This window comes from Urocampus carinirostris, chromosome 16 (genome assembly GCF_059441175.1).
Source record: "Urocampus carinirostris isolate Australia breed hairy pipefish chromosome 16, RoL_Ucar_1.0, whole genome shotgun sequence".
NCBI classification, from domain to species: domain Eukaryota; kingdom Metazoa; phylum Chordata; class Actinopteri; order Syngnathiformes; family Syngnathidae; genus Urocampus; species Urocampus carinirostris.
Genome location: NC_142364.1, coordinates 3,697,988 through 3,714,797, shown reverse-complemented (window position 1 = coordinate 3,714,797; position 16,810 = coordinate 3,697,988). Strand labels below are relative to the sequence as shown.

Genomic DNA, 16,810 nt, shown 5'->3' with positions numbered 1-16,810 from the left:
TTACCTTTTTTCAACCATAAAATGGGTCTCCAGAGAGTTAGTGAAAAGGGGAAGAGACAAAGCGCTGGTCTTGGGATTAAGAGGTCGCAGGTTTGATTCCCGGCTAATATGTTGAAGTGTCCTTGGGTAATACACTGAATCCAGGGTTGGGTAGGGTTACTTTAACTGGATTACTTTCAATTACTTTTGGATGACTCCAATAGCAAATATGCTAATAAAAGACCAAAGAAACTAAATATGAATAAAATGATGACTCACAACACGTGGTAAGCTTTCTCTCCTGGCTTTGATCTCTTTGATCTCCGGCAAAACTAACATCAAATGCGAAAGAAACAAAATGAAAATAAATCCAAACAGCTTGCCAACATCATTTTTGCCGTTCCATGTATTCCGTTACTTCCCAAGCCTGCACAAAATTTAGTCATTTTATTCATATTTAGCTTCTTTTGTCTTTTATTAGCATATTTGGTATTGGCGTAATCCAAAAGTAATTGAAAGTAATCAAGTGAAATTAACCCTACCCAACCCTGACTAATGCCCCCGATAGCAGGTACCGGAAAATCCAGACTATAGAGCGCACCTGAATATAAGCTGCACGCACCACATTTTGCGGGTATTATTGGTTTTGTCCATGCACAAGCCGCACCTGTATGTAAGCCGCATGCGCCACCATTTAAACATGTAACACAGTCACAAGTTTATCCCAAACCTGACCTTAAGTACCGCGATTGTACCTGCAAATTTCACAATTCATCCACCTCAATCGGCGACATGAACGGAAACTGATACCGGTAGTTAGAATTTAATGCAAACCTTTAAAGTCCAGGTCCCGTTGAAAGTAATCCAACGAAAAAAATGCATATTTCCAAAGTTAAGGGTGGGAAAAATATATATCCACTATTGTCCGCTGCAACCACAAAGAGATTTAACTCAGCTTTACCCCACTTCCCGTCAGCCCGCGTTTGCTCCGCCCCTTCTTTTTGATTCGCTCGTAGAAAACATATCACAATAAGTCTCTAAGATAAATACATTACAAAAATATACAGTTGCAAATACATATTATACATGGTTACACATATTTACAAAGAAAGACGGTACACCGAGAGAGTTTTCAAAGCTTTAATAATAATGATATAACTTTCATCCCAAACCATGCCTGTGAAAGGTACCACCACGCTACTCCTAACACGTTCGCAACGCACAAAGCGTAGCTGTTAAAAAAAGCCGTACCGCAATTGCGAAATTCACAGTAAACCGTTTATGTCTTTCTCCTCATAACTGTCGCCATCAAGGGCGTCCTTCTCATAATTGGAACGAATCTCTGTCCTCTGTCATACGTACAATTCAAACATAAACTAAGAAGTTGCAGTCTTCCTCGGCGCATATATTCCACCGGTCTAAATTTTACCTTTTGTACTCGAGTGCCGCTGGTGGCCGTAAAAAAAATTGTCCGCTTCACTGAATAAGCCGCAAGGAAAAAAGTAGCGGCTTATAGTCCGGAATTTACGGTAGTTGCCTTGCATGGCTGACACTGCTATTGGTTAGTTATTGTCTCATCTCATCTCATTAGCCGTACCGCTTATCCTCATTAGGGTCGCGGGGGGCTGGAGCCCATCCCAGCCATCTCCGGGCAGTGGGCAGGGGACACCCTGAACTGGTTGCCAGCCAATCGCAGGGCACACGGGGACAGACAACTCACTCGCTCGCTCATTCACACCTAGGGACAATTTAGACCGGCCAATTCACCTGAAATGCATGTTTTTGGAATGTGGGAGAAAACCGGAGTGCCCGGAGGAAACCCACGCAAGCACGGGGAGAACATACAAACTCCGCACAGGAAGTCTGGAGCTGGATTTGAACCCACGACAGGTTCCCATGACATGAACTGTGCCGCACAAGCGCTAACCACTGCGCTGCCGTGCTGCCCGGTTAGTTATTGTGTAAAAGGGAAAAGTGTGAAGCGCATTGTAAAGTCTTGTCAAACAAGTTTTTTCCATTTTTTACTTTAAACAAACACAAAACCTTCTTTGACGTATTTTTAACGTCTTTTTAAGCACTTCTTGACTGTCAACGTCAAATACAATCTCAAGAAGTCATCTCATCAGTCCGTTTTTTTTTTTCCTGTATATTTTCGAAGGACATCTCAAGGTTACCGAACACGAGTCGTCTCTCTTTTGTGTTTTCAATCTCTCGGAAAAAAATAGTTGAGTTAAACGCTAATTAGGAGCGCTTGTTTTGCCATAAAAGACGTCTCGTCGCTCACCGGTAAACGCTGCCAAGCCAGCAAAACAAAGAAATGGCAGCAATTAATGAAGCTATGCTAGTTTTTATGCTAATGAGGCTGTCAGCTGCCAGCTTTTGAAGATCATCGAAAATATTTTCTCGTAAACAATTACGTGAGGGCTTCCAGAGGGTTTTGGGGGCGGATCCTCTATCAATATTTTTCACCATATTTTAACTTGGGATAGAAATGATATGTAAAATATAAAAAATAGTTTAACCATTTTTTATACTAATCCCAGTAATAATTTTTAAAACTAGAAAAATGGATAATATTTATGCTAGCGTATAAAGTTCTCCTATGTAAAAAAAATATTTATAGTCGACATGTATCGGTTATCGGTATGAATATGTCATGAACCAGAACAGGATCAGGACCCAAATGCGTGACGTTTCTCACACAAGCCTTTAATTTTACAAGAAATGGGGAGTCATGCGCGTTAGGCAAGAGTCTGGCGTGGAACGATAGGAAGCCAGAGGCCGACGAGATCGATACCAATTGCCCGAGCAGATATCGGACAGATGGGGTCGATACCGGACAGGACGGGACAGACAGGATTGATATCAAAACAGGATATCGAAATTAAACAGGACAAACTAGACGGAAATGAAACTGGAAACCGATATTAAACAACAGGACAGACAGGATTGATATCAAAACAGGATATCCAAATTAAACAGGGCAAAATAAACGGGAACAATACCGGACAGGAAATACCAACAGGAAACAGGATCGAGTCAAAACCCACGTCTTGCGGGGCAGAGGTTTGTTGACGGACTGACAAAGGCAGAGTGAGAGCACTGAGCTTGAATAGAAGTGAAACCAATCTGTCAACGAGCCGCAGCTGGCGCCAGACGGGCGGGGCCAATTGGGCGCCATGGCAACCGTGACAGACATATATCGGTTATCGGTATGAATAGCGATCTGGAGAAGCAAAAGGTTATCGGTTACCGATCATGAAAAAACATTTGCGCGCATCCTTAAATGCATTCTTTATGAAAATAAGCAACTTTTCTTTTACACAAACAGGTTTTGAAGTGAAAATAACTGTATTACATTTTTAAAATCACATTGAAAAATGAGTCATCATGTACATAACCATGTTAGTCATCAGCTAGCTTATTTTTGTTAGCCTACTACAATGCTTTGCCGTTTTACATGAAACACCTAACACTGAAACAGTTCAAATTAAAATAGAAACAAACAGTTTATGTTAAGTTTGTCCCGATATAACTTTTTTTCCGATACTAATGATGAAGCACAGAATAATGTCCGATACCGATATTATCTAATCACGTCCACTGTGTTTTTTTCATGCTTTTTTAATTGTTTTTAGCATTATCAGATTTTATTTTTAGTATATAACAGAATTGAAACCTGTCATGGTTGCCATGGCGCCCAATTGGCCCCATCCGTGTGGCGCCAGCTGCGGCTCGTTGACAGATTGGCTTCCCTTATATTTAAACTCAGTGCTCTCACTCACCCTTTGTCAGTCTGTCAACGAACCTCTGACCCGCAAGACGTGGGTTTTGACTCGGTCCGGTTCCCTACCTGTGTTTCCTGTCCGGTATCATTCCCGTCTATTTTTGTCCTGTTTATCATTCTCTCCAGTTTTCATTCCCGTCTAGTTTGTCCTGTTTAATTTCGATATCTTGTATTGATATCAATCCTGTCCGTCCCTTCCTGTCCGGTATTGACCTGATCTATCCGATATCTGTTTGTACAATTGGTATCGATCTCGTCGGTATCTGGCTTTCTATCATTTCACACCAGACTGCTGCCTAACGTGCATGACTCCCCATTTCCCGTAAAATAAAAGGGTTACCCTAACCCTAACTCTAACCCTAACCCTTACCCAAACCCTAACCCAAATTTATGACGTTACTCACACAAGAGTAACGTCTTACATTTGGGTCCTGATCCTGTCCTGTTTGATATTGATATCCAGTTTTGTTCCCGTCTAGTTTGTCCTGTTTAATTTCTATATCCAGTTTTAATATCACTCCTGTCTGTCCCGTTGTTTAATATCGATTTCCAGTTTTATTCCCGTCTAGTTTGTCCTGTTTAACTTCGATATCCAGTTTTAATATCAATCCTGTCTATCCCGTCCTGTCCGGTATCGCTCCATCCGTCCGAATATATGCTCGAGCAATTGGTATCGATCTCGTAGGCCTCTGGCTTCTTGTCATTCTACGTCTTCCACCCAACGATCGCCGAATCACTGCCGTTTGGGTTTTGACTCGATCCTGTTTCCTGTTGATATTTCCTATCCGGTATTGTTCCCGTTTATTTTGCCCTGTTTATTTTCGATATCCTGTTTTGATATCAATCCTGTCTGTCCTGTTGTTTAATATCGGTTTCCAGTTTCATTCCCGTCTAGTTTGTCCTGTTTAACTACGATATCCAGTTTTAATATCAATCCTGTCTGTCCCGTCCTGTCTGGTATCGCTCCATCTCTCCGATATCTGCCCGGGCAATTGGTATTGATCTCGTCGGCCTCTGGCTTCCTATCATTCCGCGCCAGACTCTTGCCTAACGTGCATGACTCCCCATTTCCCGTAAAATAAAAGCTTGTGTGAGAAACGTCACGCATTTGGGTTCTCCTCCTGTTCCGATTCATGACAAAAACCTGCACTTTTTTTCATCAATTATTCTCAAACTTAACAAAAATCTAGGATTTATTTTCCATTCACTTGGAGTGTTCGACAACAACGATGTTGTAAGCTCTCTGTTTGATATTAGAGGCCAGGAAAAGCTCAATAAGATGTAAATATATTTGCATATAAAGCGTGTTTTTCCACACGCTAGCCGTGTGAGGTGACAGCTCAAGATCCGGCACGTTGTTTTCTGTAGATGCTAGCGTAGCTTTATCTGATATAATTGCTCAAAGCCGGCAGCGCTGTCGGCCACAGGAGAATGGGGGGTAGCGACGTTATACGGGAAAATGAACAAAGAGATAAAAGGGATGGGGAAATCCATTACATTATAGGACGTAGACAGAATAGGTTATAAACATAGAGCTTATTTTTTTGTATTACACTGTATTGGACAGTAGCTCAATCTCACACACCATTGAGACTATTCTGTCTTGGAAATAAAGTACGGTAATCACTCATCTCGATCCATTATCCCCAATCGCATATTGCTGCAAGAGGAGGCCAGCAAAGCTCATTTTTCTTGAGCCTGGTGGTTCTTTGGTGTTATTTCGGCCTAAAATGAACTGCACCCATTTAGCTGCGATCTGTTATCCCCGATCCTATATTGCTGTGAGCAGGTACCGGCAGAGCGCATTTTGTCAGGCCTGGCAGTTCTTTTTTTTTAGCCTAAAATAAACGGCACTCATGTAGCCTTGATCTTTTATCCCCAACTCTACATTGCTGTGAGTAGTGACCGGCAGAAGGCATATTTTTCAGGAGATGTGATGTTCAAGCTCGCCCAAAATGAAATGAGCGATTGCGACTGTGATCCATTATCCCTAGTCAACTATTGCTGAAAGCAGAGGCTGGCAGAGTGCATTTTGTCCGGCCTGACAGCTCTTTTTTTGGCATTATTTTAGCCTAAAATAAACGGCACTCATGTAGCCTTGATCCTTTATCCTCAACCCCACATTGCTGTGAGCTGTGACTGGCAGAAGACATTTTTTGTTAAGGCTCGCCTAAAATGAAATGAGCGATTGCGACTGTGATCCATTATCCCTAGTCCACAATTGCTGAGAGCAGCGGCAGAGCACTTTTTTTCAGTTCTGGTGGCTGAAACACGTGATCATGGCTCGCCTAGAATGAACTGCACTGTTTGGCCGCAATTCATTATCCTTTTTTATCCTTTTTTTGTTGAGAGCAAAAACTTTTAAAACATACTTATTTTTCAGGTTGGGTCACAGAAGTGAGCCATTGTGGCCTGACTTGTAAATGAACTGCACTGTTTTGGCCTTGATCTATTATCCCTATTTGACTACTGCTGTAAGTTAGGGCACAGAGAGATAGTTTGTGTCCTGTGTGGGGGTTCTTTTTTCTTGTTCTTTTTGCTTTAAATGAACCACACCCATGCGGCGATGATCCATTATTCCTGATTAACTATTGCTGTGAGAAAGGGCCGGCAGTGCCTTGTTGGGGGGTTGCGTGCTGCTGAAGCGGGCCATTGTGGCCCACCTTAAATCAGGGTTCGTATGGGTGCCATAAATCCTCGAAAATACTAGAATTTAATTGTTACGTTTTCAAAGATAGAAAAGTACTTGAACTTTGGTTAAAGTGCTTGAAATGTTGCAATGATTCACAAGAAGTATGGTTAAAAATTTCACAGACACTGCTTTCTGGTGATTTCGCTTTGCCATTGTATTTCGAATTTGTTGTGATTAACGGCATTTGGCATTAGCTTGTAGAGCTAAGAAGCGTCTATTTCTCACACCCAAGAGGACACATGCATGCTACACCTAAACAGCGCACTATGAAATGTGTATTAGTGCAAGGATTATCTATCAATTATGGACATTTTTGGGGGCCATGCAAAAAGTGAAGGTAGTCTTTCCTTAAATTGGAACGGTAAGAACTTCCTGCAACTGAAAATGTAAGCTACATCTTACAGTGATTTTACCTAAAATCCATAAGGGGAGAGATTTTTCCCAAAACATTTAACAACTGTAATTTTCAAATGGACAAATATATTGTCGATTGAGTCAAGGTCTAAAAATCATATGTCTTGATAATGTCACGGTTGCCATGGCGCCCAATTGGCCCCGCCTGTGTGTCACGGTTCCCATGGCGCCAAATTGGCCCCACCCGGGTGGCGCCAACTGCAGCTTGTTGACGGATTGGCTCCATGTCAGTATTTAAACTATGTCCTGTCAGTCCGCTTTTGTCGGTCCATCTGTGAATCTCTGTTTGTAAACGGCAAGCCCTTTTCCCCCTGTCCTGTTTTTTGCTCCTGTTAGTCTCCCGTTACGATCTGTTTTGAGCTAAACAACGTTTGCTCTCCCGTCCCGAATTACGACCTGTTTTGATCTCGACCACGTCTGTTCTCCCGCCCCGAATAACGATCCGTTATTTGATCTCGACCACGTCTACTCTCCTCTCCTGGCTTTTGACTTTTTTCCGATCCCGATCACGTTTTTTCTCTTCTATCTCTGCTACTGACCCGTTTTTTCAGTTCCCGACACCGCCATCGCTCGCCACGAAAGTTCAACTTCCGCATTCAGAGCGGCCTGCTTTGCGCGACCAGCGATCACCGGATTGTGTGTGCAATCCTTTCCTTTCTTCCCAATAAAACTGTGAGAAACGTTACGCGAGTGGGTCCTGTCTCCGTTCTGGTCCTGACAGATAATTGCACGGATCGCAGATTTTTTTATTAAGTACATGATTCACACTGGATTTCTTCTTTTAATGGTACTGGAGGAATTGAAAAATTGGCTTTCTACTGAAAAAAAGCATTTCAATTTGGCCATGAAAAAGGTGTACAAACCCTGTAAAACTTAATGCACGGTTGATCCATCATCCCTTTTTGTCACAAGTCAGTAATGAAGACAGGATCCAATAGCGTTCGTTTTACTCAGTTTTATTGATAAAGAGAGTGCAGTGCTTGCTTCCACGATCCGATGATCGTCGGACACAGGTAGCTGATAGCAGGAACGCGGAAGTGGCACTTCCGTGTCGAGCAAGGATAGTCGTAGGCAGCGGGAAAACTGGTCGATAGCCGGGACGAGGGAGCAAGGGCGGTAACGAGTCCAAAAATGAGGTCGGACACAGGTATCAGGCAGGAAACAGGGCAAAACAGGTCCATGGCCGGGACGAAAGAGCAGGGCAGAAACGGGTCCGGAAACAGGTCGGCAACAGGTATCAGGCAGAAAACTGGGCAGGAGAATGTCGGAAGGTACGGAGCTTGCCTAGCTGGAAGCATAGGTTCGCAGACGGTCTGACAGCTTCCTCTTGGAAGCCGGGGGTTTAGAAAGGGTCAGGGAACCAATCAGGGCTCAGGGCTGTTGCCACCAAAGCGGCAGTCGCAGGTGCCCCGAATCAGCAATCATGACACTTTTCGATTTAATAGAAAGTTTGAGACGACCATGCTGGAAAATCGAGTACTTCTGGGACTTCTTATAGGACATCGTCAAATTGGGTATTTATATGTTTTTCTCCCCAAGTATTGGCATTTATATCCGCGGCATCCGTAAAATCTTTTCAGTCATTCATATCAACGCCTCCGGATCCATGCAACGTCACTCCGAGCCTTGGAGTCTTTTCCCCGGTGTCCCTTTCCAGTCAAACACTTCAGAACAAAAAGCGACGAGCGCAAAAGGGAAGCTCCCGGTGAGCGATAGCATAGAAAACGCGCATCGCCGTTTCCATCATCTCCTCAAATATGAATAGAGACAATTTGCTGCTAAAAGAGACGCCATTCATCATTTGCCATGGCGCTCTTTGCTGGCTCGCTCCCGCCGCGGCATCTCGTCTGTTTTCTGTCCGTTCCCCCTTTTAACACTGTCGTGACAACTGAAGTGCTTCCTGAGTGCTTGTTGGGTAAACTGAGTACCCCGGTAGAGCATTCTCTGACCTCGTTTAGGTGCAATTTGCTCGGAAATGGTTAGCGACTATAGCTAGCAGGGGCCTGGGTGGTGAAATTGTGCTTATGCAGGGTTGGGTAGGTTTACTTTAACTTGATTACTTTCAATTACTTTTGGATTACTCCACTACCAAATATGCTCATAAAAGACAAAAGAAACTAAATATGAATAAAATTACCAAATTTTGGCAGGCTTGGGGAGTAACGGAACACATGGAACGGCAAAAATGATGTTGGCAAGCTGTTTGGATTTCTTTTCATTTTGTTTCTGTCGCATTTTATGATCAAAGAGATCAAAGCCAGGAGAGAAAGCTTACCACGTGTTGTGAGTCATCATTTCGTTCATATTTAGTTTCTTTTGTCTTTTATTAGCATATTTGGTATTGGAGTCATCCAAAAGTCATCGAAAGTAATCCAGTTAAAGTAACCCTACCCAACCCTGAAGTTAAGTTGTCGGCTTTATAAATCAGTTTAGGTCCAGACAGAGGCGTCCATTGTCCTGCCTGACAGGAAAGACGATTGTGTATTAACAACGTTATCGTTTTCTATTGTTTGTGTCCACAAATACAAAAAAACGGCAGAAAGACGCCAATAATAACATACAAAGATAGGAATATAAACAAACAACTGAATATGTATCCGTAGTCTTTGTCTTTGTCTTGGGCCGTTTTCTCGAAATGGGACAAATACAGGAAGAGGATATTTCCTTTGCTTCTGTTTATTGGTTGCTAGCATACTCGTGTTGTATTAGCCTCGATTTAGTGTCCAAGGAAAATATTCCTGTTTTGGGTTTATTTTAGTTTGTTTTCTTACTGATCTTAGCTAGATGGGTCAACTCTAAGACTGAATTTCTTGGCAGGTGGAATATTTTGCCATATATTTGCATGATGGGTGGAACACTAATTGAAAAAAACAAATACAGTGGAACCTCGGTTCTCGACCATAATCCGTTCCAGAACCCTGTTCGAAAACCGATTTGTTCCATCACCGAAATCATTTTTCCCATTAGAAATAATGTAAATCGTTTTAATCCGTTCCAACACCCTGAATGTTTACCTTGAATGTTTATCGTAAACATAAAGCTAACCCAGGCTAATCGTACGTCCGCGTTAGCGTAATCTTCCAAACGAAAGATTACGCTAACATGAATGTGTAAAAATAAAAAAATCAGGTCGTTTACAAGTCATTTAGCACCCGGGTCTACACAAAAAGTGGTGAGCGGTTCATTGGAAAGGGGGCTCCGTTCCAACACCCTGAAAGTTGGGCTCCGTTCCAACACCCTGAATGTTTACCTTGAATGTTCAACGTAAACATAAAGCTAACCCAGGCTAATCGTACGTTCGCGTTATCGTAATCTTCCGTACGAAAGATTATGCTAACATGAACGTGTAAAAATAAAAAAAAAAAGGATAAAGAAAATAATTATGAATAAGATTTCTTTGTGGTGGTCAGCAGAAGGCGCAGGTGGACAGTGGGGTATTCCCCAGCAAGATCAGACACTCGCACACCTCCTTCATATTTTGCTATTATTTCTTTCTTAAATGCAATAGTTGTACGCACTACTTTTCTTCTTTCACCTGTAGCAACTTTTCTGCTTGCACTGACTTTCTTCGGAGGCATAATAAGGGGCTAAAACACCCGTACTCTGCTCAGCATCGCACCCTAGCGTACGCACTCGAACAGCGAAGCAAGAATTTCTCGAAATTTTTGGTCCGACTCCGATTTGTTCCAACTGAGAGGCGTTCAAAAACCGAGGTTCCACACTATCTGTTTGAGAATCCCTTTAAAGTGTCGCCTTGAAGTGAGGAGGACCCTAGCTAGCGCCGAATGCTTAATTAGCCCGAATTGCGTTTTGTGTAATGAATATGAATCAAGTATCAGCCACACACGCCGTCACACAAATAGCGCATTAGCGCGTCGCGCATATTAATGAGCTATTAGCCTTTGTTGCTACGAGGCGTCCAAAAAGACAGCTTAGCCAAGGACGCGCTAGCTGCGTTTTGCTCGACCGGCCGTGACCGAAAATATTTAGCCATTGTTAGCGCTTGGCACTTTTTTGACAAGAAGCCATTAGCTTCTAATCAGATGTTGATTATCTTCGAGCTGATACGGTTGCAAAAATAGATACGTACGTTTTCGTATTCATGTTTTTCTTTATTGGGAAAAAAAACCCAGCATGCATTTATTAAAAAAAAAAGTAGCTGCCTTTTAAAATGGTTAAGTAAATGAAATCACATTAATACACTGTGATTGGCTCTCTGTTTCTATTTAAACCCACTCCTATCTGTCTCCGTTTGTCAGTCCGTCTGTAAACCTCAGTGAATACTATGCAAGCCTTTTCGACCCTGACTCCCACCTGTTTTTTTGCTCCTGTCTGTCCCCCGGTTTCGACCCGTTTTCTGATCCTGACCACGACTACTCTCCCGTCACGGCCTTTGACCTTTTTTGTCCCTGACCATGTCCACTCTCCTTGACTGGGCCCTTTTTTGACAAGAAGCCATTGGCTTCTAATCAGAAGACGATTATCTTCGAGCTGATACGGTTGCAAAAATAGATACGTACGTTTTCGTATTCATGTTTTTCTTTATTGGGAAAAAAACCCCAGCATGCATTTATTAAAAAAAAGTAGCTGCCTTTTAAAATGGTTAAGTAAATAATATCACATTAATACACTCTGATTGGCTCTCTGTTTCTATTTAAACCCACTCCTATCTGTCCCCTTTTGTCAGTCCGTCTGTAAACCTCAGTGAATACTAGGCAAGCCTTTTCGACCCTGACTCCCACCTGTTTTTTTGCTCCTGTCTGTCCCCCGGCTTCGACCCGTTCTTTGATCCTGACCACGACTACTCTTCCGTCACAGCTTTTGACCTTTTTTGTCCCCGACAACGTCCACTCTCCATGGCTCCCACCTTTTTTTTGCTCCTGTCTGTCCGCCGGCTTCGACCCGTTTTTTGATCCTCACCACGTCTACTCTTCCGTCACGGTTTTCGACCTTTTTTGTCCCCCTACCAAGTCTACTCTCATTTCCTGGCTTACGACTCGCTTACGACCATGTTTTTGCTCTCCTGTCCTGGCTACTGACCTATTTTCCACTCCCGATCCACTTCCGCGTTCAGAGCGACCTGCTTCCTGCATCCAGCAACCACCGTATCGTAGGCGCAACCCTTCATCTTTCTTCCAATAAAATTTGTGAGAAACGCAACGCAAGTGGGTCCTGTCTCCATTCTGGTCTTGAGACCTTTGGGTTTCATGGCCGATCATACATCGGCTAGTTGGTTTAAAACAGCTACTTGCCTGGCTTTTGACGCTGCCTCTTTAAAAGGGGCGGAGCTTGGGCAGCACAGCTCTTTAAAAAGAGAGAGTGGAAAGAGAGAGGAAAACCATCCGAGGAGAGTAACCTCGGAGTTTAGCATTGCAGCCCCACCTAGGAGTTCAAACCTGAAAACCATGACTTCTTGTCACAAAATATGACTTTGCTGCTTTCGAAACCAAAACCTGTATCTCGTGTTTTTATAACCAAAAAACTGTACTTGTATTTCTCTCTCTCTCTCTCTCTCTCTCTCTCTCTCTCTCTCTCTCTCTTTTTTTTTTTCCACTCCTTTTTCCCACTCTCTGTCTCTTTCTCTCCCTGTGTCTCTCTTTTTCTCTTCCTTTGTTGCTCTTTGTTTCTTTCTCTCTCTGTGTCCTTTTAACTTATGTTGCTCTAACTTCCTTTTTTCCTTTTCTCTTTTTTCTCTTTCTCTCTTCCTACCCTTCACGCTTTCTTTTCTCTTTTCTCTCCTTCTGTCCTTCTATTTCTCTTTGGATTTCTTTCTTCCTCTCTCTTTCTTTTTCCCCTCTCTCACGACTTTTTCCTCTTTTGTTTCTCACGCTCTCTCCCTCTCTCTCTTTTTCTTTCTTTGTGCCGCCCTATCTCCTTTTCCCTCCCTCTTTCTCTTATTTCTTTATCTCTCTTTTTCTTTCTCTTTAATCTACTCGTCCGGCCCCCGACAGAATGTTTGTTCTATCGTGTAGAAGTAATGAGTTTGACACCCCTGCCATAGACTATGCATACAATGAAGAAGCATCTGCTTCTTACTACCCCTTTTCGAACATATTATATGTAACAGTATTTTGTTCTTGAGTTATAATTTTTGTTCTTTTTTATTTTAAAGTTCGAAATAAAGTGTTCATTCATTCAAGACAAATAAATCATGTCTGTTTATAAATGATCCCGACACGCCTCCCTGGGTGGCTTTGCTTTGCCATTACATTGTTTCTTCCCTGGTGACTAACGGCAGCTGGCATTAGTCTGTATGCCGTTGTTATGTAAAGCGTCACGTATCGGTCATGCCGAAGAGGACATAGGAAGAGACCAAGATGGTGTATAATCTTGTATTCATTGTATTATTTTATGTATATAGCTAAATTTCAAAACAATAATAATAAAATTGGTAGGCAAAAAAAACAGTTCTTTGTGTATCACTACTTCAGATGTAATATGAGTTCAACGTAATCCCTCGAGGCAAGCGGATAGATAAACAAACAAAAACAAGGCAGCAATTCTTTGTTGTTTTTATCTCAGATGTTATCAAAAAAGCCCGGGAACTCGTGATTGCCTTTGTGACCCTCTTTCCTATCAAAGCAACTCAACTTTTTTTCCCCCCCTCCCTCTCATTTTTTTGCACATGTGCCGGGATGCCCACGACGGCCTTTCCCGTCTTTCAGCCTGCAAAGCCGGCTTCTACCGCTCGCTACCGGAAACGTTGCTGTGCAGCAAATGTCCGCCCCACAGCGTGGCACGCCGCTTCGGAGCTACCGCGTGCGACTGCCAGGACGGATACTACAAGACGGAATCCGACCCCCCCAATATGGCCTGCACACGTGAGAATCCACTTCATTTTTTTTTAAAATGGAAACCGAAAAACTTTATGCAGTGTATACACTGGAGATCAAAATGAGAGAAAAACTTAATCTGTGTAGCCCTTAATCACAAAGAGTCTCAAAGGGCTGCACAGATTATTGCAAACTACAGACCATTATGACACCATCGCGTCATCTAAAACCTACATGAGTGCAGGGAAAAACTCAAAACCTCAACATGAGTCAAGTCATGTTTATTTGTTTGGCCCTTAATCACAAAGAGTCTCAAAGGTTTTCACAGACCACATATTATTGCAAACCACATACTATTATGACACCATCCCCTGATCTAAAACTGGCATGAGGGCAAGGAAAAAACTCAAAAACCTCAAGATGAGTCAAGTCATGTTTATTTGTTTGGCCCTTAATCACAAAGAGTCTCAAAGGTTTTCACAGACCACATATTATTGCAAACCACAGACTATGATGACACTACCCCCTGATCTAAAACCTACATGAGGGCAAGGAAAAACTCAAAAACCTCAAGATGAGTCTAGTCATGTTTATTTGTTTGGCCCTTAATCACAAGGAGTCTCAGAGGGCTGCACAGATCACAGATTATTGCAAACTACAGACCATTATGACACCATCGCGTCATCTAAAACCTACATGAGTGCAGGGAAAAACTCAAAACCTCAAGATGAGCCAAGTCATGTTTATTTGTCTGGCCCTTAATCACAAAGAGTCTCAAAGGACTGCACAGACCACAGACTGTTGCAAAGTACAGACCATTGTGACACCATTCCCCGATCTAAAACCTACATGAGGGCAAGGGAAAACTCAAAAACCTCAACATGAGGAAAATGAAGAAACCTTGAGAAGGGACCGCACATGAGGTTGTCAAGAACCAGAACAGGATCAGGACCCAAACACGTGATGTTCTCACACAAGCCTTTTATTTTACGGGAAATGGGGAGTCATGCACGTTAGACAGCGGTCAAGCGTGGAAAGACAGGAAGCCAGAGACCGACGAGATTGATTCAATTTGCCCCAGTTGATATCGGACGGACTGGTCGATACCGGACAGGACGGGACAGACAGAGAGGATACATAATGAAACAGGATATTGAAAATAAACAGGACTAACAAGACGAGAACGAAAACTGGAGAGAATAGATGGGGTCTATACCTGACAGGACGGGACAGACAGACAGGATAGATAATGAAACAGAATATCGAAAATAAACATGACAAACAAGACGAGAACGAAAACTGGAGAGAATACTAAACAGGACAAAACTAGACGGGAACAAAACTGGAAACCGATATTAAAAAGGACAAAAATAACCGGGAACAATACCGGACTGGAAAATACCAACAGGAAAACAGGACCGGGTCAGAACCCAGAGGTTCGTTGACGGGCTGACAAGGGAAGCATGACAGCGCTGAGCTTAAAGTAGACAAAGCTTCACACTTACCCATTCACACACACACACTCACACACCAATAGCAGCCATGCAGCCATGCAAGGCGCCGACCTGCTTATTGGGGGCATTAGGGATTCTGTGTCTTGCCCAAGGACACTTCGACATATAACACAGAGGAGCCGGAATTGAACCTGCGATCTCTACCTCTTGAGCTAGATAGATATAAAATAAAATAAAGATATAGAATACAAAAATACCCAATATAACGTTTTGCTATAGAGTATTTAAATAGTGCTATGGAAAATACACACTGTCATAAAAATAGGGTAATGTGCCAATGTGGGGGTGGGGTTTAATGTGGGCTTTTACTCCTCCGGGTGGAGTTAAAGAGCATCATGGCATGAGGGATAAATGATCTCCTTAGTCGGTCCGTGGAACAAGACTGTGACAGCAGTCTGTCGCTGAAGCTGTTCTTCTGTTTGGAGTTGATGCTGCGTAGTGGATGTAATGAATTGTCCATGATTGACTTTCAAATTACTAGCCAATTGGGAGTTTTTAGGTGCGCCTTATAGTCCGGAAAATACAGTAAGTGTTAATGGATCAATTGATAATGTAGAGCTCAAGTTTCTCCAACAATAGAGTACTTTCTTTTAACGCAACAAAAACGATCTTTTCTTGAAAATAATATGAATTTCCATTTAAGTAAAGCCAACCGAAATTCAATCCATAAATCTCATCTCATCTCATCTCATTAGCTGCACCGCTTATCCTCAGTAGGGTCGCGGGAGTGCTGGAGCCCATCCCAGCCATCATCGGGCAGTGGGCAGGGGACACCCTGAACTGGTTGCCAGCCAATCGCAGGGCCAATCCATAAATACTAATTGTATTTTTCGATAGCGTGACACGGTTTCCCCCTTTCAGGACCCCCGTCGCCCCCCCGCAACGCCATCTCCAACGTGAACGAGACCAGCGTTTTCCTGGAGTGGTCGGTCCCGCTGGAGTCGGGCGGTAGGAAGGACGTGCGCTACAACGTGCTGTGCAGGCAGGTGGCGGCCGAGGGACGGGGCCTGGAGGACTGCGGCCCCAACGTTCGATTCCTGCCCCGTCGGGCCGGCCTGGCCAACACTTCGGTCATGGTGGCCGACCTGCAGTCGCACACCAACTATACTTTCCTCCTGGAGGCCGTCAACGGCGTTTCCCAACTGGACGAAGACCGCGTCAGGCAGTACGTGTCGCTCAACGTCACCACCAATCAGGCGGGTACGTCTCAAACTTCCTGTTTACCTTTCTTTGTCTTTTTGCGTTATATACGGGAGACTTGTTAACAAGACTAACCAACAAATCAACTGGCTAAAAAATTAATAAGACTCACTAATCAAACTTATCTAACAAAAACAACCCCGCATAATGGCGTGCCGACTCCTCCCATGGGCGTGCCAAGGAAGCCCCCTGGGCTTCACCATCTCGTAGAAGAGTCCCGATGTCTGTGGTACTCAAAACAACACCGAGCGTTTCTACGTCGTTAGGGCCTTTCTGCGTCACCAGCGTCTGGATGTGCTGATTATCTTATTAGCCATACGTCCCGTTCCTGCCGTTCCTGTAAACAACATTTTCCACCAGGGTGCCCTGACCTCGCACCACAGCCTAGTCAGAGATTATATTTTGCATTAAATGTAATTTGTATTCAATCGTATAAAATCCTTTATAGTCC

The 16,810-nt window shown here is 43.2% G+C and overlaps 1 protein-coding gene across 1 annotated transcript in view; it reads left to right on the top strand.

Annotated features, from left to right (window-relative positions):
- Positions 1–16,810, top strand: part of unm_sa34860 (un-named sa34860) — a 76,267-nt gene that overhangs the window by 29,494 nt on the left and 29,963 nt on the right. The window contains exons 4-5 of the mRNA XM_088319903.1: positions 13,538–13,693; positions 16,021–16,359. Coding sequence (XP_088176029.1) covers positions 13,538–13,693; positions 16,021–16,359 — 495 coding nt within the window. The remainder of the gene's footprint in view (positions 1–13,537; positions 13,694–16,020; positions 16,360–16,810) is intronic.